This window comes from Centropristis striata, chromosome 8, assembly GCF_030273125.1.
Source record: "Centropristis striata isolate RG_2023a ecotype Rhode Island chromosome 8, C.striata_1.0, whole genome shotgun sequence".
In the NCBI taxonomy this organism is placed as follows: domain Eukaryota; kingdom Metazoa; phylum Chordata; class Actinopteri; order Perciformes; family Serranidae; genus Centropristis; species Centropristis striata.
Window position 1 is genome coordinate 5,771,097 of NC_081524.1, and position 24,475 is coordinate 5,795,571.

At 38.4% G+C, this 24,475-nt stretch overlaps 1 protein-coding gene across 1 annotated transcript in view; it reads left to right on the forward strand.

Moving 5' to 3' along the window:
* Positions 1-24,475, forward strand: part of rspo1 (R-spondin 1) — a 34,812-nt gene that overhangs the window by 5,611 nt on the left and 4,726 nt on the right. The window contains exons 2-5 of the mRNA XM_059338438.1: positions 3,237-3,891; positions 10,863-11,057; positions 15,163-15,306; positions 16,636-16,860. Coding sequence (XP_059194421.1) covers positions 3,795-3,891; positions 10,863-11,057; positions 15,163-15,306; positions 16,636-16,860 — 661 coding nt within the window. The 5' untranslated portion in view covers positions 3,237-3,794. The remainder of the gene's footprint in view (positions 1-3,236; positions 3,892-10,862; positions 11,058-15,162; positions 15,307-16,635; positions 16,861-24,475) is intronic.

The window sequence follows — 24,475 nt, forward strand, 5'->3', positions numbered from 1 at the left end:
AATTTACTAGATTAAAGTGGCAAATCTACAAGAGAAAAAGTCGCAGATTTACGAGAAAAAAGTGGGAAAAAAGCACCTTTTTTTCTTGCAGATTCACCACATTAACCCTTAATAGGGCACTCATTGAAATACTTGCAAATTCTGAATTTCAACCCTAGAGAATATTGGAGGATATTGCATACAGCCAGAATGTGTAAAAAAAAACATACGAAAATAATATTTTGAGAAAAAAGTTTACGAGATTAAGTGGCAAATCTACGAGAAAATTTTTTGCAGATTTATGAGATTTAAAGTGGTGAATCTGGGAGAAAAGTTTCTTTTTTCCCACTTTTTTTGCGCATATTTGCCACTTTAAATCTCATAAATGTGCAACTTTTTTTCTTGTAGATTTGCCACTTTAATCTGGTAAATTTGCAACTTTTTTACTCGAAATATTACCTGAAGTTACCAAATATAGTTCTTTGCCCGATAAAGGGTTAATAGCCCTTTCATACTTGTATGATAAATATAATGCTACAGCTAGCAGCCGGTTAGCTTAGCTTAGCATCAGGACTAGAAACAGGGGGATGAAATGGGTTAAATCTGCCTACCAGACATCTATTATTATCTTTTTTTTTTGTCGCAGTTCTGCTAAAACCTGGGCCTTTTTTTCTTGTAGATTTGCCACTTTAATCTAGTAAATTTGCAACTTTTTTCTCGAAATATTACCTGAAGTTACCCGATATAATTCTTTGCCAGATAAAGGGTTAAATACAGTAAATGCAGGCCAAGCAGTATATTCTTGTTGCACAGGTTTAGAATTAAATTTTGCCGCTTTGGGGTGCAAATGTGTTGATGGCACATTATTCTATTACTACTGTAACAACACATTGAAAACATAGTTTGACACTATGGGAAATAGGCAAATTTTCTCCCTTGCTAAAGGACAGATCAGAAGATTGATCTGCACGATAAATATGAAGCTGCAGCCAGCACAAACACTGGAAAAAGGGGGATAAATCTAGCCTGACATTGTCCGAAGAAACACAATTCTAAAGCTAAATCTGTACAAAAAACAAAGAATTAAAAAGTACATGTTGCAATGTTTTATTTCTTGCCAGGTGCAATGATGGTTGTAGTATTGCTGTAGCATTCATGAAGTCATTGCACCAACCAATAAACAGCTCCAAACACCTAACTCCAATTAGCAGAACTGCAACAAAAAAAAAAAAGATAATAATAGATAGTCTGGTAGGCAGATTTGACCCATTTCATCCATGTTTCTAGTCCTGATGCTAAGCTAAGCTAACCGGCTGCTAGCTGTAGCTTTATATTTATCATACAAGCATGAAAGGGGTATTAACCCTTTATCGGGCGAAGAACTATATTTGGTAACTTCAGGTAATATTTCGAGAAAAAAGTTGCAAATTTACTAGATTAAAGTGGCAAATCTACAAGAAAAAAGTTGCAGATTTTAGCAGAACTGCGATGAAAAAAAAAAGAGCTAATAATAGGTGTCTGGTAGGCAGATTTGACCCATTTCACCCCCGTTTCTATTAATATTTCAAGAAAAAAAGTTGCAAATTTACGAGATTAAAGTGGCAAATCTACAAGAAAAAAGTCGCAGATTTACAAGAAAAAAGTGGGAAAAAAGCAACTTTTTTCTCGCAGATTCACCACTTTAAATCTCATAAATCTGCGCATTTATTTCTTGTAGATTTGCCACTTTAATCTCGTAAACTTTTTTATCAAAATATTATTTTCGTATGTTTTTGTTTTTACACATTCTGGCAGTATGTAAATATCCTCCAATATTTTCTAGGATTGAAATTTGGAATTTACAAGTATTTCAATGAGTGCCCTATTAAGGGTTAAGGCTTAACACTGGGGTTGCCATGGTGACGGATTTGGTGTATCACCGGTGTTACAGATTACACCAGACATTTTTACAAGAATAGATATTCATTGACTTGGTTTAAATGTTGCCAATAAGGTACTTTTGCTCTTCACTTTGACACCAAATCCTCGCTAACCGCTAACCGATATCGCTCTCCATCTAAACCCAGCAGGTGATAAGTGAAGTCTTGTTGCTGTGTGCCGTGACTCTGCTGCAGTACGGAGCAGAGACTTTCACTTATAATTGATTCCACCGGTGCAGCTGTGCTGCGTTGCGGCCGCGACGCCAGAGCCGATCACAGCTCTCCGCACCGCTCTGATAAAAATACGCACCTAGTCTGTTTCTGACAGAACTGTGTCAGGTCGAGCCGGGAAACGTTCCAAATTAAAAACATATGCAGACTCAACACATTATATACAAGTAATTGTTCCATATTATTCATAACAGGACTTTTAACAGTAGAAATAACAAATTAAACAGAAATTTAACAACTCAGCCTACTTACTGATGGTAGAAACACAAAGATCAAGAATTATTCAAAAAACGTGCATGTGTGGTGTGGTATGAAATGTAACTGTTTATTTATTTCATTTTAAAGCCTTGTATTGGTGCGAAATCAATGTATGCAGTAACACCAACTACCACCATAAATGACAATCAAGCACCTCATCTAACTCTCAGCAAGAAAACAAATACATATTTCGCAAAAAGTATTCCTTTATATCAGGAGTCTCAAACTCAAATTACCTGGGGGCCGCTGGAGGCAGTATCAAAATGACCAAAAAAAAAGACACAAAATGACAAAAAAATGACAAAAAAATACACAAAATGACCAAAAAAGACACAAAATTATTTAAAAAAACAAAACAAAATGACCCAAAAAAGACACAAAATGACGAAAAAAAACCCCAAAAATGACCAAAAAGACACAATTACCAAAAAAGACACAAAATTATTTAAAAAAAGACACAATTACCAAAAAAGACACAATTACCAAAAAAGACACAAAATTATTTTAAAAAAGACACAATTACCAAAAAAAGACACAGAATTACCAAAAAAAGACACAAAATTATTAAATAAGACATAAAATGATCAAAAAAAGACACAAAATTACCAAAAAAAGTAAAGAAAGGGACCTTCCACACACAACACGGTAAAGTACCATTCATATAAAACTCACATTAAACTTTCATATCAAGGTGGGGGCCACAAAATATCGTCGCGAGGGCCGCAATTGGCCCGCGGGCCGTGAGTTTGAGACCCATGCTTTATATCGACCCGTACCCTTCCTCTAAACCTGTTCCCCATCTGTCTGTCTGTCTGTCTGTCTGTCTGTCTGTCTGTCTGTCTGTCTCAGCAGGTCCTGGTACTAGCAGACGTGTTGTCACACACAGTCAAGAACCTGCATCCATCTTTTCTCAATCTGCAGCCTCTTATTCCAGCGTCTCTCTAATAAGACTCGTGCTGGTGAGGCTCTCCGGCTCTCACTGACATCAGAGCCTCTTCAAACAGCGGGTTCCCTGCTTCGCTGCCAGCCCACCAGGAGCTTCATGGGTTGAACCACCAGAAGTTCCACAGTCTCTCCTCTCCGTTCTCTCCTCCTCCTCCTCCAACCCTGCACTGTCTACTCCCTCCACCAGCGTGATGGCTTGTTGTGCCTCGGGCTTTTTTGGACCTCCAACCTCCGCTGCATCACCCTCCACTGCACAGACTAGCGGACGCAGCAGCCACTAGAGAGAAAAGATACAGAGAGACAGAGAGAGAAAGAGAGCAGCAGCACAAACAAGAGAGAGAGAGAGGAGGGATCTTGTGTTTCTGCAGCAGAGAGAGGATCCACCTGTCCCACAGAGGAAGGGCCCCCCCCCCCACCTGATCCATCTGGTCGCAGGGGGGGACCCTGAAGGCAACAGGGACTATGCAGCTGGGACTGGTGGCGCTGGCAATGGTCTTCCTCGGCTCCATGGGTCACAACGATGCTCTGAAGCTCTCCAAGGCGAGAAGGCAGAGACGGGGTGAGTCATATCGTATCGTTCACGATGATATCGGTATATTTTTTTTATGGTTAACCCTTTATCGGGCGAAGAACTATATTCGGTAGCTTCAGTGGATATCAAAATGAGGTAATATTTAGAGAAAAAAGTTGCAAATTTACTAGATTAAAGTGGCAAATCTACAAGAAAAAACGTATATTTTCAATAAATAGACGGACTCCAGAGGGTCAACATCACTAAATCTCCCTCAATGGATGAATTCAGTGTCAAACTGAAAGCCTCAGTTTTATTTCTTTCCAGGTGCAGTGACTGTTGTAGTTTGACACATAACTCCAATTAGCAGAACTGCGACGAAATTAAAAAAAAGATAATCATAGATGTCTGGTAGGCAGATTTGACCCATTTTATCCCCCTGTTTCTACTCCTGATGCTAAGCTAAGCTAACCGGCTGCTAGCTGTAGCTTTATATTCATCATACAAGCATGAAAGGGGTATTACGTTAAAAAGTGGTAAAAAAGCAACTTTTTTTCTCACAGATTCACCACTTTAAATCTCACAATTCTGTAGATTTGCCACTTTAATCTTGTCAACTTTTTTCTCAAAATATTACACCCCTCATGTTTTGACTACAATGTTGTGAGCACAATTTTGAGTTAGCATTGATACGCTAATGGCTACTCTTGTAGCTGTAACAAGCAGTGCCGCTAGCATCAGTTAGCCGCTAGCATCAGTTAGCCGCTAGCATCAGTTAGCCGCTAGCTTTCGCTAATGACCAAATTTCACAACAAAGAAATAAGAGTTATCAGAACTATTGTCCCTTGTTGTGAACCCCAACTTAAAGATATAAATAACAACAACTCACCAACTTGTTTTTGAGCAGACAACTGGCTTCCTTTGTTGTGCTAACTTACATTATTGCCCTAAATGTCAGTAATTTATATTTCCAAGTTTTACCAAATGAAATCACTGTTTTAGGCCAAAAAATACAAGTTGGCTTTTTTGCAGTGCATAGGTGAGTCCTTTCTCTCTCACTTTGTTTTGCTCTCTTTTTCCTCTATTCCTCTTCAGCACTGCTGTCTTTCATTTCTGCGGTCTGAGTCACAGTGGTGGATGTCTTGTAAACATTTAACAAGCAAAGTAAAGATAACAGTTTGTTTATTTTCTCAGCATTCTTATTTGTTTTTCCTGCACGGGTTATGTTAGGTTCAGTGTTTCCCCTCAATGGCTCGTCTTTCTTCCTCTTTTTAAGATCTCGCCTCTCTCAGTTCATGTAAAACTTTTATGGGTATTAGGATTGTTTATAGAGGGGGTTTTGATGGATTCGCCCTCAAAGCCATCACTCTTTTTGTGTCTTTCTCCGTGGGCACATAATGGAACGAGTACCTGACAGTCCTAAGCTCTCGATTGGAGCGTGCTGCCGCTGTTGTTGGAAGCATTTTTCTGACCTCACGCAACCACAAAGACGCTGCTCAGCCCCGACTCGCAGTATATCTCTGGCCTTAGAGCCTGAGTACTGGTGTTACTGTCAGCTTTGAAATAATTCTTCCTTTACACACAAGGAGCTTTCAGCCAATGCCAAGCTCACCCCAACCCCAGTGAACCAGAATTCATATAATACCATGACTGGCCGCAGTAACAGATGTGGTTTTATTAAAATCACACATAGTGGGGAGGAAGAACTGACGTTGGTTCCATAGAAACTGAACATTTTCACGGTATATATGCCAGGGATGGGCAACTGGAGGCCCGTGGGCCGCATACGGGCCTCACCCTCACTTGAAGTGGCCCTCAGTACATGCATACTACATGCATTTGAGCATGAAATCTTAAAAGTGCAGTGTAAAAATGCACAAAATTACTTCTTGCAATTAATGTTGGTCTGCTGTTCTTGCACTGAAAAAAAAAAATCACAGTTTTTTATGCTTCAAACCTTTTGTATTCCTATTTATACTGTTATACATGCATTTGAGCATGGAATATGTTAATTTACTGCACTTTAAACATTAAATATTGCAGTTTCATCATATTACTTGAGCATGAAATCTTAAAAGTGCAGTGTAAAAATGCACAAAATTACTTCTTGCAATTAATGTTGGTCTGCTGTTCTTGCACTGAAAACAAAAAGAAATCACAGTAAGTGGTTATTTTTTATTTGCTTCAAAACTTTTGTATTCCTATTTATACTGTTATACATGCATTAGAGCATGAAACATGTTAATTTACTGCACTTTAAACAAATAGACACAAAATAAACAAATAGACACAAAATGACCAAAAAAGACACAAAATGACAAAAAAGACACAAAATGAATAAAATGATTCACATTTTTGATTTGCTTCAAATGTATTCCTATTTATACTGTTATACATTGCAAATTATTTGGTTCTTAAGATAAAACAAACTTAGATTTAGAAGTGTTAGATAATTTATCTTGTTTTAAGACTAAGTACAACATGCTTAATTCTAGATTTAATAATCTTAATTTAATAAATCTTGTCAAGTGAAATTATCTGTCCATGCAGCAAGATCATTTCCCTCAGATTTAGTGTTTTTATCTGGTTTTTAGACACACCTTTTTTGCAGTGTACATGCATTTGAGCATGAAATATGTTACGTTACTGCACTGTAAACATATTTAAAATAGCAGTTTCATCATATCTGGTTAAGTACATGGTCCTATATGTGGCCCTGTGGTAGTGTTGTGGCCCCCCAGCATTTAAGTTGCCCATCCCTGGTATATGCACTTGCTATGACCTTAAATGCCATCACAGTTTGTCATGTGCCGTAGTAATGAGGACAGAAGGATTTGGGTCACTCACCATATACATGAGCGCCCTCTACAGCGTCACAGCAATTTGAGGCTTTCCCCCTCCAGATATGAAGGTCTGCAGTCTACACTTCTGCTTTACAGCTTCTTTAAACCTCTGAAGTCCAGGAGATTTTGGTTCAAATGTGTCAACTTCCTATGCATTCATTTCTGTCTCTGTTTAGCATCTTTCAGTCTGTCCTTACATCACATGCATGGCTCCTTTTTCTCCACAAACTTGGCTATCAGTCAGATTATTCTTCTTTTTTAAAATTAAAAGTATAAAGCTGCCATGAACCCAAAATACAAACAAAAGACTCAGGTTTCTATGGAAATACACCATTTTTAAAAACTATTTATACACATAAAAACAGCATGAAAAATAAATAATGCAACTATAAAACATTCTTTTTGCATGTAAATTAAAAAATAGTAATAGTTTTCATTGTAGAAAGGAAGATTCAAAGTTTAAAAATGGTCTAGAAACATAAATGTCACACTGTGAAAGATCCTATGATTGCACCTTTAACTAGCAATCTCAGCTTGTCTACATATGATATATAAAGTTATTACTGTAAATAAAACATGCTCAGTGTATTTTCAATAAATAGATAGACCAACCAAGAAATTGTTTGACACAAAACTCCAATTGGAAAAAAAAGATAATAATAGATCCCGTTTCTAGTCCTGATGCTAAGCTAAGCTAACCGGCTGCTAGCTATAGCTTTATATTTATCATACAAGTATGAAAGGGGTATTAACCCTTTATCGGGCAAAGAACTATATTTGGTAACTTCAGGTAATATTTTGAGAAAAAAGTTGCAAATTTACGAGATTAAAGTGGCAAATCTACAGGAAGAAGTTTGACACTGAATTCATCCAGTGAGGGAGATTTAGTGATGTTAATCTCCCTCACTGGATGAATTCAGTGTCAAACTGAAACCCTCAGAGTTGCTTCAAACAGCACAAACTGTCTTTTTCAATCCATCACGTGTCACAAACAGTTTAGAAAACAGCATTCTCCGATTCGTCTACTCCACCTCTGCTGTGGTTAAAGATTACTCCCCAGGGCCGTTATTAGTTTTTTCATCTGTGATAGCGAGCAACAAGACCTGGCTGTAATTGCTGCATTTGAAGGTTGACTCATGCATTGTGTAATCTGTTCATGGGAGAACCCTTTTAACGCTTTTACCATGCAACTTATCTCTGGGAGGCAGGATGGTGGATGGATTGCTGTATGTATATTTAGAGCCGATACAGTACAGGAACGTAAATCAGCTCTGACGACTGTGGTTTTGTCTCTGAATGGCTCCTAGAAAAAGGATGTGCACTTTGACACCCTTTTTCCTAGAAATTATTTAGATGAGTGGCTGCGTGTAACGCAACCGGTGATACGCCGGCTGTGCCTTTTTGGAAGATGAGGGAATTTGATAAACAAATAAAAAGTCTGGGAATACAATGACGTGAAGTGAATCCATCTGCAGTGCATTTTCAGACGGAGAACAGGGGCATACTTGCTGTTTGGTACCACAACACTACAGGCCAAAAGTTTGGAAGCAACTTAAATTTTCTGGTCACAATAGCTTTCTTAAAAAACAGTGTGGATTATTTGGATTTTTTTATATATATTTTGGATATTTACTGCATGATCATACTTTACCTTTATTGAATTGAACCATTTTCCTCCATTGACCTTTAGGTATAAATTGATGCTACCAGACCATTGCTGAATAAATGTTAACAAAAGAAAAGAAGGGCTTAGTTTTAGGGTTGAGAAGATTTGGAAGAGTCACAACTTCAGGGCAGAAGTAAAAAAACAAATCACAGTTTGCATTATTCACTTTAGCTCTTTGGCTTTTGAGTTTGGATACAAAAATCCCAATTAATCTCAACTGTGTTAATATCTCTGACAAACTACCACAGAAACGGCTAAAATTGAAGCAGCTGAGTAAAGAAACAAGAGTTCAGATTTATACATTAAGGAAAGAAGGATACACAAAGTCTAAGCAATAAAAAGCCAAAGACCTGATAATTATACTAAAAATGTGTTCTAATAAGTGACTCTTTATATCATAATCACATTTATTAGCCGGTCGCACATTAGCCAGTCACGTTAGCCGGTCGCACATTAGCCAGTCATGTTAGCCGGTCAAACATTAGCCGGTCACGTTAGCCGGTCACATTAGCCGGTTGCACATTAGCCAGTCACATTAGCCGGTCGCACGTTAGCCAGTCACACACTAGCTGGTCACGTTAGCCGGTCACGTTAGCAGGTCACATTAGCAGGTCACATTAGCCAGTAGCACATTAGCAGGTCACATTAGCCAGTAGCACATTAGCAGGTCACATTAGCCAGTAACACATTAGCAGGTCACATTAGCCGGTCACATTAGCCGGTCAGTAGCGACTGCACAAAATGTCAAACTGAGGTCAACCAGAAAGGGCGCCATATTAACCCGCTGAAACCACATTATTCACTTTAACACTTTGGCTTTTGAGAGTTTGGAAACAAAAATCCCAATAAATCTCCACTTTGTTCATATCTCTGACAAACTACCACAGAAATAGCTAAAATTGAAGCAAAAAGACCTGATAATTATAGTAAAAATGTGTTCTAATAGGTGACTCTTTATTATCATAATCATGTTTATTTTGTTGCAAAGTATAGCAGTTAAACTATGATCTTTTTTTGTACAAATTTGATCTTGCTTCCAAACTTTTGGCCTGTAGTGTATATATATATAAAAAAAACACCGGCAGTATTTCTTTCTTGGCCACGTCCGTTACTATTGCAGCTTTCTGCTACCCAAATCATTCCTGACTGACCCCAGTAGAGGCCTTCTCAGAGGTTAGTTGCCTGATTTTGACTGGCTCTCGGTCGGCTGTCAGACTCAATTACCATCTTTTTCTCCAAATAAAAATCTGTTAAGGATCTCCGGCGAGCAGTTTGAAGTAAACAGTGAGTAACTGTTCAAACAAAGATGTTTGGCCTGGCCCCTGGTTAGATTAAGCTGCAGGCATTAACCTGTGCTTGCTGGAGTGATAAAGCGCTGGCAGGTTTATGGCTGCATCTGTGGAAACGCCGGCACAACATTTAAAGTTCCCAGTGTTGTTCTTAAAGGCACAAAGTTGACAAATGCTTTTTAACCCTTAATGGGACACTCATTGAAATACTTGCAAATTCCAAATTTCAACCCTAGAGAATATTGGAGGATATTACATACAGCCAGAATGTGTAAAAAAAAAACATACAAAAATAATATTTTGAGAAAAAAGTTTACGAGATTAAAGTGGCAAATCTACGAGAAAAAAATTTGCAGATTTATGAGATTTAAAGTGGTGAATCTGGGGGAAAAAAGTTGCTTTTTCCTCCAATTTTTTCTCGTAAATTTGCAACTTTTTTTGTGCAGATTTGCCACTTTTTTCTTGTAGGTTTGCCACTTTAATCTAGTAAATTTGCTACTTTTTTCTCGTAGTATTACCTGAGGTTACCAAATACAGTTCTTGCCAGATAAAGGATTAATACCCCTTTCATACTTGTATGATAAATATAAAGCTACAGCTAGCAGCCAGTTAGCTTAGCATCAGGACTAGAAAAGGGGGATGAAATGGGTCAAATCTGCCTACCAGACATCTATTATTATCTCTTTTTTTTCGTCGCAGTTCTGCTAAAATCTGCGACTTTTTTCTTGTAGGTTTGCCACTTTAATCTAGTAAATTTTCAACTTTTTTTCTCGTAGTATTACCTGAGGTTACCAAATATAGTTCTTTGCCCGATAAAGGGTTAATACCCCTTTCATACTTGTATGATGAATATAAAGCTACAGCTAGCAGCTGGTTAGCTTAGCTTAGCATCAGGAGTATAAACAGGGGGATGAAATGGGTCAAATCTGCCTACCAGACATCTATTTTTATCTTCTTTTCATTTTTTTGTCGCAGTTCTGCTAAAAACTGCGACTTTTTTTCTTGTAGATTTGCCACTTTAATCTAGTAAATTTGCAACTTTTTTCTCGAATTTTTTCTGAAGTTACCAAATATAGTTCTTTGCCCGATGAAGGGTTAAAATATTCTTATTAAAATTCATACCTGTCTGGAAGCAATTATCCTTTTATATGATAACACAGCGTGCTGTTCTGTTGCCTTCCTCAACCTTCTTCCTCTCTGTTCATGTTTATGTTCCCACAGTTAGTACTGAGGGGCCACCATCTTGCCCCAAAGGCTGTGACCGATGCTCGGAGTATAACGGCTGCATTAAATGCAGACCCAAGCTCTTCATATTCCTGGAGCGCAACGACATCCGTCAGATAGGCGTGTGCCTCGCCTCCTGCCCCATGGGATACTTTGGCATGAGGAACCCAGAAGGCAACAACAGATGCACCCGTGAGTTTTGCTTTGTTTTGTACACTTTTGACCAAAGGACATTATGTAGATCCACATCTGGAAACGTCCAAATACACGCAGGCTCGAGCTAACTTGCTGGCAACAGCCCAGCGTGTAAATATCCACACAGCTGATGTCAAATCAAGCCTGCAGAAGTGTAAACGATCTGTTTATCTTTGGCTCATCATCTTCTGTTTGTGTACAATATGGGGGTATTTAGAGGAGGAGAGGGATACCCTGCTCGTTTCTTTTTCTTCTGTATCTTATTTGTATGTTTCCACTTTGTGTGTTTAACAAAAAAGCCTCAATGTGAATTCAGAAAATACTAATCCTATCATTTCCAGACTCTTTATAATCCATAAGTAAATTCATGCTGCAAACTCTTTTTAAACCTCTGAAGTTCAGGAGATTTTGGTTGAAATTTGTCAACTTCCTATGCATTAACTTCTGTCTCTGTTTAGCATTTTTTAGTCCGTCCTCACATCACATGCATGGCTCCTTTTTCTCCACACAAGTTTGGGTATCAGTCAGATTTTTTTTTATATATATTTTTTTTTATTACAAGTATAAAGCTGCCAGAAACCCAAAATACAAACAAAGGACATTGGGTTTTATGGAATGTGGGGATTTTTTTTCACAATTTATACACAAAAAAAAACAGCAGAAAATAATGAAATAAATAAATAAATAACTACAAAAACGTCAACATCATGTCTATTTGCATGTAAATTAAAAATAGCAATAGTTTAGTACAAAGAAAATTCACATTTTAATCATAAATGACACACTGTAAAAAGCTCCTATGATTGCACTTTCAACTAGCTTTCTCAGCTTGTCTACATATGATAAATAAATAAAGCTATCACTGTAAATAAAACATGCTCAGTGTATTTTAAATAAACAGATGGACTCCAGAGGGTTAGCCAATCTTTTTTAACCTTGTTGCTACTTATCCCTGTGGAAACAGACACAAAAAAAGCCACCAAATCCAAAGTACTTGCTGAACTGAAAGAAAGTCAGGAGAACTTTTAACTGAACTGGTCTTCATTGGGGTTATAGGCAGGTTTGGCTCATCTGGAACGTGGGTGAAAGAGTGGTCACACTCTCACAGCACTTAGAAAATGTACTTAGTCGGTTCTAGTGGCACCGGTCCCGTGTTTTTTTAGCTTTTAGCCGAGGAGTGCCAGCACCTCAGTCTGTTGTCTGTTTCCCCTTGCGTGTGGGCAGAAAACAGGGTCGGAACAAAATCCCAACAAAAACATCTCAAATGCATTGTTGTTTGTATGCTTTTAAGAGGATGTCTGTGTTTTTTATTTGGCCCTCATGTTCAAAGTTCATGCCAGGCCTCAATCCGTATTTGTTATGCTCTCACTTTTGCACATATTTCATTGGGATACACCCGTACAAGCTGTATTATATAGACCAGGGAGGGGCAACATGAGGCCCGGGGCCTGCATACGGGCCACTTGAAGTGGCCCTCAGTACAACTACATGCATTTGAGCATGAAATCTTAAAAGTGCAGTGTAAAAATGCACAAAATTACTTCTTGCAATTAATGTTGGTCTGCTGTTCTGACACTGAAAAAAAAGAAACCACAGTAAGTGGTTATTTTTTATTTGCTTCAAACCTTTTGTATTCCTATTCATACTGTTACATGCATTTTAGCATGAAATATGTTAAGTTACTGCACTGTAGACACATAGACACAAAATAGACACAAAATGACCAAAAAAGACACAAAATGACAAAAAGACTCAAAATGAAAAAAAAAAGACACAAAATGACCAAAAAAAGACACAAAATGAACAAAAAAAGACACAAAATGAACAAAAAAAGACTCAAAATGACCAAAAACATGAAATCTTAAAAGTGCAGTGTAAAAATGCACAAAATTACTTCTTGCAATTAATGTTGGTCTGTTGTTCTTGCACTGAAAAAAAAAAGAAATTGCAGTTTTTTATGCTTCAAACCTTTTGTATTCCTATTTATACTGTTTTACATGCATTTGAGCATGAAATATGTTAAGTTACTGCACTGTAAACATATTTAAAATAGCAGTTTCATCATATCTGGTTAAGTGCCCGGTCCTATATGTGGTAATGTTTGTTAGAATTCTAACAAATCTGAAATAACTATTTTATTTTATTGATACTCATGGCTCTAAGTTAGCTGTAGGTGTTTGCTAGGCAGCTACAGTGCCCAACAGCCTGATGTGATTTTCTGCTACAGAAAGAAAAATGCAGGCAATTCTTCTCTTTAAAGTTGTTTTTTTAAACTGCCCATTCCTGCATCACATAATTCCTGTCAGATGTGCTAAATCATACTTTCTTTCCCCCAAGTTCACATAACCCGAAGCAGATACAACTGGTAACTTATTGGTGATGCAATATTTTTTATATTTTTTTATATTTCAGACTTTGAGATTTCAAAAATAAGACTAGTGCTCTAGCTGTCACATTAGTTCTTGAGCCCTGTGTTTTATCAGCCCCGTCTCTTAAAAAATTACCCTCACATAAAACAAAAATCATTCTCAATTATGTTTTGTGGATAAGGACAATATTGCTCCAATATTACATTTATTTTTTGACTATAACAAATACATGTCAAATAAAACTCAAACTAAAAGCTGTTTGCATGTCATGTAAAACCAAAACTGACTTATTTTAACTTACAAGTTAACTTAGATAGATAGGTAGATGGGTAGATAGATAGATAGATAGATAGATAGATAGATAGATACATACATAGATAGATAGATAGATAGATAGATAGATAGATAGATAGATAGATAGATAGATACATAGATAGATACATAGATAGATAGATAGATAGATAGATAGATAGATAGATAGATAGATACATGGATGGATGGATGGATGGATGGATGGATGGATGGATGGATGGATAGATAGATAGATAGATAGATAGATAGATAGATAGATAGATAGATACATAGATAGATAGATACATAGATAGATAGATAGTTTTACAAACCCGAAACTGAGAGATAGACAGCATAATCTGCATCTTGGTTATATAAATTAATAGTAATAACACTGAGAAATGAATCTTACTTTTTGTGAGGTTTTTCTGTGCAAATTGCACAATTAATATTATTTCTATTATTGGAGATTTTCACGTTTTAATTTGAATATTGGACAATTTGCGAAAAAATTTGTCCCCCATGTGTTTCAGCATTCTTTCAGTATCCTGGTTTGTTGCAGAGAGAGCTGAAGTTCCTTTGGCAAATTCTTTTCAGAGGCCCTCAGTGGCTAACCTGGGTTATTATCCAATCATCTGACTTTATACATGTCATCCCAGAATGTCTCGTTAGCAACATTTGTCTTACATTATAGGTCTACAAACGTCTGCCCTGTCAAATTTAGCTGTCAAGGCCTTAAAAATAGTAATTGGGAGCAGGAGGCAAGAACCCAGTGAGGATTCAGTGTTGGATCATTTCTGACCCTGGCATGGGATCAGCTGCAGAGTAACATACTAACTAAGTTTAGTATATGTGAATACATTAAGTTTAAATCTGAATACGCAGAAATATTGACAGGAATTTACAGATTTGTAATGTTTTTCTACTGTTTTTCGTGAGTTATGGCTTTCGAGATGAGACCAAAGCTTTTAAGATGTCTGGATTTTATCCGCCTGTGCTTCTAATTATCCAAATTTCGCGTTGTTTGCTTGACTGGAGAGTCAGAGATTTTAATGAGTCTGAGGTGTGCAGAACTTCTTGAGAAACCACTGAAGCGAAACAGTTCTGGCTGTACTCTTTCACACCCGCTTTCCAAAAAAACAAGGCCTGTGGTGCATGTGTTTTTAAGACAAGAGCGTTACTCCCCTAAATAGACCCCGTGTTGTTTCATCACTAATAAATCTCTCAGAGGAAATAAAATTCAAGTTGCTCTTGTCCTGTCTCTGGAGGACCATTTGCTTTTTTTTCCCAGCCAAAAATGCAATAAGTGATTGTATTAAAACAATAGACATTTCTGTGAAAAAATCTCCAGAAGATTAAAAGAAAATCTGAAGCTAATAATGAAGTCTCACCATCAGCAGTGATCTGATCTTTTCATTTGATCCTCTCTTTTTGTCTTTCAGAATGTAAAATAGACAATTGTGAAGCCTGTTTCAATCGCAATTTTTGCACAAAATGTAAGGAGGGCTTGTATTCACACAGTGGGCGATGTTATGTCAGCTGCCCTCCAGGCCAGCGCACCGCCAACGAGACCATGGAGTGTGTCGGTGAGTGACCTTTGACCTTTAACCTCAACTGTTTACTCACTTCAGAAACTATAGCCATAGCAACTCTTAATGCTACTTTAACCCTTTATCAGGCAAAGAACTATATTTGGTAACTTCAGGTAATATTTCGAGAAAAAAAGTTGCAAATTTACTAGATTAAAGTAGCAAATCTAAAAAAGTAGCTGATTTTAGAGATTTAAAGTGGCAAATCTGCACGAAAAAAGTCGCAGATTTACGAGAAAAAAGTGGGAAAAAAGCAACTTTTTTTCTCGCAGATTCACCACTTTAAATCTCATAAATCTGCACTTTTTTTCTTGTAGATTTGCCACTTTAATCTCGTAAACTTTTTTCTCAAAATATTATTTTCTTATGTTTTTTTTACACATTCTGGCAGTATGTCATATCCTGCAATATTCTCTAGGGTTGAAATTTGGAATTTGCAAGTATTTCAATGAGTGTCCTATTAAGGGTTAATAACCCAGGAGTGATTATTTTGGGTAATATTTCGAGAAAAAAGTTGAAAATTTACTAGATTAAAGTGTCAAATCTGCAATAAAAAAATTGCAGATTTACGATAAAAAAGTGGTAAAAAAGCAACTTTTTTCTCCCAGATTCACCACTTTAAATCTCATAAATCTGCGCATTTTCCCACCATAGATTTGCCACTTTAATCTCGTAAACTTTTTTCTGAAAATATTATTTTCTTATGTTTTTTTACACATTCTGGCAGTATGCAATATCCTCCAATATTCTCTAGGGTTGAAATTTGGAATTTGCAAAGTATTTCAATGAGTGCCCTATTAAGTGTTAATAACCTAGGAGTGATTATTTTGGTGTCTTAAACTTGGTTTAAAGGTGTGAGACAGATGTTTATTCATCTTTATTATCACATTATCAGAGCAGCCAACTACCTTCAATGTCTGGCTTGGAGAAGTGGAAGTGATCTAACTAGATCTCTTTATCTTTTTAAAAAAAATCTTTTTATTGTTGTTCCAACTTGACCTTGCTGGTCCACTGAGACTATAAAGGTAACCCTAAAAACTAGCCTTTGTTGTGAGCAGTGTGCTTAAATCACCATATGCTGCTTGGTACATTTCCAGGTTCTTAGAAACGCTCAATCTGTTGCTCTCACGTAAAAAAAAAAAAAAAGAAAAACCCCAAAAAAGATAAAATTGCTTTCAGACTTGGAAATTACTTAAAGTCATTATTCTGAGTTAAAACTGGTGAGCTGTAAAAAGCAGACATGAAGGCTGCGAAACAAATGTGAGATGTTGGAGCGGTGGAGCTTTGCCTCACTACCTTAAGTCCTGTTTCTCTTTCTTCACTCAGGTCAGCGACCTGCAGAGTGTGAACTGGGCGAGTGGAGCCAATGGGGTTCCTGTATGAAGAAGAACAAAACATGTGGATTTAAGAAAGGCTCGCAGTCTCGGGTTCGCATGCCCGTCCTGCAGGTCCACAGCCCAGACACCTCCCCGGCCTTTGTTCCCTCGCAGACCTGCACTTCAGTGACGGAGCGGAGGAAGTGTGTTGTGACCAAGACGCCGTGTGCGAGAGGTAAACACAAATACACAGAAAGTGCAAAAAAATACACTACAGAAGTTTGGCCAAAGTTTGGAAGCAAGATCAAATTTGTACAAAAAAGATCATAGTTTAATTGCTATACTTTGCAACAATATAAATGTGATTTTTTTAAAAACATGTTTTCAGCTATTATTTTAAGCCTTGTACAATAAATACATGCACAGTTCTGCACAGGACTTCTGTCCTTGTCCCAGTTTACATGCAACTGAGAAAACTGAATAACTGACGGGAACGTGTCCTCCTCCTCAACACTGGGTGGCGATATGTGTCGTTTTAGAGGGTTAATGTGGCCGCCTTTCCTTTGACCTCAGTTTGACACTTTGTGCCGTTGCTACTGACCGGCTAATGCGACTGGCTAATGTGAGACCGGCTAACGTGTGACCGGCTGATGTGATCGGCTAGTAAATGTGATTATGATATAAAGAGTCACTTATTACAGCACATTTTTACTACAATTATCAGGTCTTTGGGTTTTTATTGCTTAGACTTTGTGTATCCTTCTTTCCTTGATGTATACATCTTTCTTTACTCAGCTGATTCAATTTAGCCATTTCTGGTGTAGTTTGTCACAGTTGAGATTTATTGGGATTTTTGTATCCAAACTCTCAAAAGCTAAAGAGCTAAAGTGAATAATGCAAGCAGTGATATGTTTTTTAACTTTTGCACTGAAGTTGTGACTCTTCCAAATCTTCTCAACCCTAAAACTAAGCTCTTCTTTTCTGTTGTTAACATTTATTCAGCAATGGTCTGGTAGCATCAATGTATACCTGAAGGTAAATTGAGGAAAATGCTTAAATTCAATGAAGGTAAAGTCAGATCATGCAGTAAACACATCCAAAAATCCAAATAATCCATACTGGTTTTTAAGAAAGCCGTTGTGAACAGAAAATTTAAGTTGCTTTAAAACTTTAGGCCTGTAGTGTAGATACTTTAGGGAGGATCTAACATGTAGAAATGACTTGTAATGAACTGTTAAAATCAGATGATAGTACCCAGATTGCAGATGAACAGGCAATAAAGTCCATGTGCTTCATAAAACTCCTCCATCAGTTAATACGATGACTGATGGAACCATTACTCAACATCCGTAGGCTTGACTTCCCGCCAGCGTGTCTGTGACCCGCAGTGTGTTGATTGGGTTTGGTTTGGCTGAGCTCGCAGAAGGATACAGAATCTCTTGACTTCTCAGCATGTAAACAATAAACACCATCTACGAGCCAAGCAGATGAAGGGTGGGCATTACGCAGTGCAAAGCTGGACGAGGATCAGAGCCAGAAAGAGCTATTTGTTCTGAGGACCACTGAAGCGTGAGGTTTACACGGCCGTGACATGTTTGCTTGGGCTCTTATCATCCACACAGCAGCTTGCTCTCCAGCAGGTTAACAGCCATTCTCACCAGTCAATGGCCATTATCGACTTTCACAACAGCCTATTAGTCGCTCTTGGACTCCATCGCACCTAATAAATGACAGATCTGGCCAGTTGGTTGGGAGTTTATTGGATGAAATGCGCAACAAAAACAACAATGTTCCTAGTTGTTTTCTTTTAAGCATTTTGTCCTAAGTAGTGAGGCAATATCTGCCCTCCCCTGTGTTTAGGTTGATAAAACCTTACGAAACTGAGAAAATAAGAGCTTGTTTATTGTTGTTGTATTCCAGCTATAAGGATTGTTTTTCCTTGAACTGCAACTTCTTATAGAGTAATTTAACTTTTTTGTCTCTAAATATCTCCCTATATATAAAGTGCCAATTTTAAATGCACCATGTGAATAAAATAGTTGATGGTTATACACGTCTGCTTTGGACTAGGGTTGGGCGATATATCGATATATCTTTAAATGTGATATGGAATTAGACCATATCGCATCGATATAGTTTAATAAAAATCCTTTATATAAATGCTGCCCTTACTAGGGTTTGTCATATTTAGTTATTTTATAATGTTCATTTTTGTTTTATCATGTAAATATGATTATTTCAGAAAAAGATTGGCCTATTTAATTCCATAGGCTAATTTTATGCACTTTATGGAGCTTTGACTTAAAAAAAAAAGAAGGTACTCCTGTTGTTTTGAATTTGCTGACTTTGTGATAAAAATATTGTGATATATATCGTATATCGATATTCATCCTAAATATATCTGGATATGACTTTTGGTCCATATCGCCCAGCCCTACTTTGTACCATTACATACACCATTTGTTTTCTCCTTATAATGAAGGCAGTTAACCTTAAGGTGTGGGTAGAGCAAAAATATATATGTGATGTGAGTTTTCCACACCACAGGAAAAATGGGTTATTGAACAACCAGCCAAATTTGAATCATAAAAAAAAATATATGAATTTAAAATAGTGGAAAAAACCCTCTATAACGTTGGGGGCGTGTCCACTGAAGGCACTGAAATCATGACATCTGAAATCTAACTCCAGTGACTCTGCTGCTGTCACACTGGCTCTCCGTCTCTCTCTAAATGTTATTGCCAAACAAACTACAGAGAATAAATCTTGTGTTTCCCTTCTGGTGTTCTGCAGTGCAGAGATCTGCTCTCAAGTCGGGCAGTCAGCCAAAATCGGTGCACAGACCCGTTGTCTTCGTCAAGGAGATCCTTGTGACCACCCGTACACAATAACTGTTTATTTTTAGGTTCATAAAATGCTCCAGAATTAGCACGCATGTAGGATATTACTCTTTGCTCAGACTGCTGACACAAGTTAATGTTAGCTTCAGCAAACATTTTAAGTAAATGTATCAACATTAGTCATTAACCATTGGTAGAGATACTTAGACAAGGTTTTAGACATGCCCAATCCTGTACACAGAAATGGGGAAAAACAGTTTAATGATCTAACTCCAAATTAGTTTTTTTTTTTTTTTTTAACATTGTTTCAGCTATTATTTTTAACCTTGTATAATATGTTTTCATACAAATCTCTGATTTAACTTTACCCGGACTTTAACACATTAGCTGGCAAAATCATTTTGCAAGCTAGTCAACTATCATTCAGTGTGTTTACATCCCTATGGTTTACATGCACAGTTTCATCAAGCTATGCTTAAAAATCGATTTTGGCGTCTAATTGGACTTCTGTCGTTGTCCCAGTTTACATGCAACTGAGAAAACTGAATAACTGACGGGAAGGTGTCCTCCTCTTCAACACTGGGTGTCGATATGTGTCGTTTTAGCGGGTTAATATGGCGCCCTTTCTGTTGACCTCAGTTTGACACTTTGTGCCGTCGCTACTGACCGGCTAATGCGACTGGCTAATGTGACTGGCTAATGTGTGACCGGCTAATGTGATCGGCTAATGTGTGACCAGCTAACGTGACTGGCTAACGTGTGACCAGCTAATGTTTGACCGGCTAACGTGTGATCGGCTAATGTGTGACCAGCTAACGTGACTGGCTAATGTGTGACAGGCTAATGTGACCGGCTGAGGCAACTGGCTAACATGACCGTCTAATGTGACTGGCTAATGTGTGACCGGCTAATGTGACCAGCTGAGGCGACCTGCTAATGTGACCGGCTGAGGCAACCGGCTGAGGCAACCGGCTAATGTGACCAGCTGAGGCGACCGGCTAATGTGACCGTCTAATGTGACCGGCTTTCTTGGATGTTTTTGATCCAGGGTCATACGCCAGCGTGGGGGTGGAGCATGCGCACATGCGTTGTCTTGTCATACATGCCGGTGAAAATCCAATTCCAATCTAATTGTCTGGGTGTCCTAATCGGAGTTGGAGAACTCCAACATTAGTCGGACTAACATGTTTACATGCACTTCAGCTGTCTAGTTATAGTCAGATTAAGGCAATAATTCAGTTTTTTCAAGTGTCATGTAAACTGAATGTATTAGAAATACTGCAGGTAGTATTTTGTGAGAGATCATGTTAGCAAACAAGCAAGCTTAGAAGAGAAAGGGAAAAAAAGTTAAACTAAGCTTTCTTCCTATTAGTAGAAATACCAGCAAGGTTGGGTTTGATCGCCAAAAAGGCACCTTTATATGGAGATCTTTCCACGGCTAACTGAGAAAGTTGAGAAAGATCTCAGTTTAAGTTACGTTACACTCCTTTTACACACTGGCAGTATGTAATAATACATGTAAATTGACATAGTACCAAAGCTGGAAACGTTACACTCATTTACAAGGACTGAGAGAATTGTAAACAAGCAGTATTTAAAGCCTTTATTGGTCAGTGGCACGCTTAGGAGGTTTCGGGCACAGCAGCCACATTGCTTAACGAAATGTGCAGAGTGTTGGCAGCTGTCCTGATGTTGCAACATGTAACAGATGATATGTGAGTAAACATGTAGGAGGCGTGCATATTCAAGCATCACCCTCTGCTGGAACAGCTCCTATAGAGTCTGAAGAACACAACATGGTCTGACATTGTCCCATTTTTGATCTGTGGTCATGTCCAGAGGGAAGGAGGCTGGTTTTGCTTGTAAATGCTCAGTGAGGAGTGGGATCTCTGTTGGACAGGCTGTAGCAGCACAATTTGAGAAATGAGAAGCAAATTTACTTTGTCTGACGCCAACATCCTGGAGAAAATGTCAGCCGCGTTTTCAGAAGAATAGTTACCAGTGAAATATTATAAACTGCCCTATGAAAACTGCTTACGTAGACTGCCAAATTTCTAAACTTTGAGGAAAGGTAGGTCATATCGGAAAGGCAAGGATGACGTGCGAGGTGTCACCGGACGAGGGATGAGTCATAAAATTGGGAAATAGTGGACTGCTGATGTTAAGGAGATTTTAAGCCCTGTTTTTCCCTCTCTTCTTCTGCCCTAATACTTTTTTTTCTCCTACAAAAATAAGACATGCTGCTGCCAAAATGCACTGGAATTAATTTTTCTGTGTGAGGTAATTCATGGGTGATGGTACCATGACTCCGGTGAACCAGTTCATGTGGGTAAACTCACTCTGTGCGAAAAAGAGCGCAGCTGTGGATTCATCTGTGGGAGTTGGCTGGCAGGCTTGCTATATAAAACACAGGGGGCAGACCTTGTATAACATTAGTGATTTAGTGGTCTGCAGAACTCACGCTTTGTGTTGATTTGGCTGCAATTTTTTTTCCCCCTTTTTCCTGAAGCTCCACAAAAGGGTCTCACGCGAAAACAGAATTTTCTGGATGTGTTATTGCATTTGTCAGGCAAAATTGTTTAGTTTGGATGGAGAGGAGCTACAATCAGGGCTGTCATAAACTGATGGAGTCCCCCTCTTTTGGCTCCATTAGTGATTTGTTAGAGAAGTAATTAAGTCCTTACACAGTAAGCACATCAGCTCAGATGCTGCAGAGTGTTTGTGAGGACTCTCTACTTCACTCATGCTTCACTCTCGTTCATTGTGCCTCATTGATATAAATTGAAACTATCGCGGCTCGATATTGAGTGCTTGTTTGAATGTTGGCCATAAAAGCTCAGAAGTATGTTTATTAATTCAAGACAACACATGACTGATGAGCACGCCGGACATAAAATCTTCTATAATGATTTGAGCCAACCCAACAAATGATTTCAACCAGTATTGTTTTCAGGATTTTGGCACTAATGGCTCTTGAAAAAGATTGACTTTCTTCCTGTTTGTGCACTACTGTGTGGGACTGAGCCTTCTAGTTTTCATTTGGGAGTAGAGTTAGTGTGACTCTGCATGGGCCTGCGGTGAGTAAATGTTTTTGTGTTAGCTCTGTCTACATTCAGCTCAATGAATCCACTCCATCACCGTATAATGATTTTCACTGGCTATGTCGAAACATGTTTCTGGTGAAATTCGAGAAACATTTTACCTTTGGACTTTTTGTTTTTCTACTTTGTGCTTAAACCAAAGAATCATAACTGTTTGTACAACAAGTTTAAAAATGCTGGTATGGAAATAAACACAGACCTACAGTTATTACTGCACAGCAGTAGACAAACATGGTGGCGCCATAAGCCCTGCTGTTGTCAACTGCGTAGTGAACACTGTCCAGCCCTTGGCATGTGTTCACTCAGTTTCCAGGATGTGCAGAGACTCTCAACGCACAAGTTCATAACAAACATCCTCCAGCGTAACTACACTCCCTCAAATATACAAAAGCGAATACTTTTGAGTGCTGCCTAAACAATAGCCATCTGACACTAGACAAAATGTGCATTTCCACTTTGTGACAGCTCTCCACATCCTTAAAGGCCATTATTGGGCCCTTGACAATGTTTAACTCATTATGCCAAAGGGTGATTGTAAAGTGATTTATGTGACAGAAAATTGTCTCACTTGACTGTCCTGAGTGCTCTTTCACTCTATACATGTGCTGCATTTTAAATTCAGCAGCAGGACGAAGCGCTTTCCTGGTCTGAATGGCTTTTGTTCAGACATTAACCACACGGTGATGGATGTTTGTATTTAGAGAGCAATTATACTCTTAAATGTGTGACAGGTGTGGATCCTAATGTAGGTGTCCCAGCAGAGGGGAGATGAGGGGGGGTCCTATGTGTGTGTTTAGTGGGGAAAGACACAGTGGTGCTTTGAGCTAAATGCACATACACAATGTACTGCTACAGAGCTAACTGTTAGCCTGTTAGCAATTTGCAGACTGGACGCGAAGGGGTTAACATCCCCTCCGGCTCTGCAGCTGGGAGAGACTGCTGCAGGAGGACTGTGCCGCTTCGACTCCTTCTTACTCTCCTTAACGAGCCGCCGGCCCCCGCGGCAACAAAGTTTCTAAGTTGGCAACACGTTCTATCCAATCAGCAACCAGGCTTTTTTCTGGGGAGAAAAGCGGCCCCGCCCCCTGGTGGTTGGTGGACTACTGGTGTAGAAAGTGCTTGATTAGATCTGCAGGAGAGTCGCATTTTAAAATGGAAATATCGCAGATGATCAGGTTAATTTATTCATGGTGGCCAAAATCGTGATCACGATTAAAATTCGACTAATTGCACAGCCCTACTAGGCATTGTGTGTCACTGGCAGGCGATCGTCATTCGCCTGTATTTGCTCATGTGTGAACGTGATCACCAAAGTTATTTCAGTTTATCCCGTAGACTGTATATAAATAATGGAAATAGTCACAGTGACGTCACCCGTTGGTTTGTGGCCCGTTGGAAGCATCGAGTTCAGCGTTACACTCGTAGCCATCTTGTTTCCGATACAGGAAGCAGACCATATTTGGACTGTGGAGGAGCGAGAGGGATCTGATCACTGACTACAGCCTCTCTACACCTCAACCTGACTGAGAGAAGCTGCTGCTAATTCATGTTAGCATTAACTGGGATGTTAGTTTTGGCAAAAAACAAAATGTTTGTTACTGACCTCAGAAAACTGAACAGCGACTCCTTGGAGTGTCTGTTAGTCCAACCAAACGCTGAACAAGACATTTTTACTGAACAAAACGTTCAAATAAACTGTCATTAAGTGAAAATACAGTGAAAGGGTCAAAGTTATGAGACCAAACCGCTAAACGTCCTTTTGTATATCTATATAACGTTATATATAACTTTATTGACAGGTTGCCGTGGATACGCATTGTTCTACTTCTCTCCTGATGACGGTTCGCCTTGTTAGTGACCTGTCAATCAAAGGTAGCCACGCCCCAAATCATATGATTCTTCTATTTTC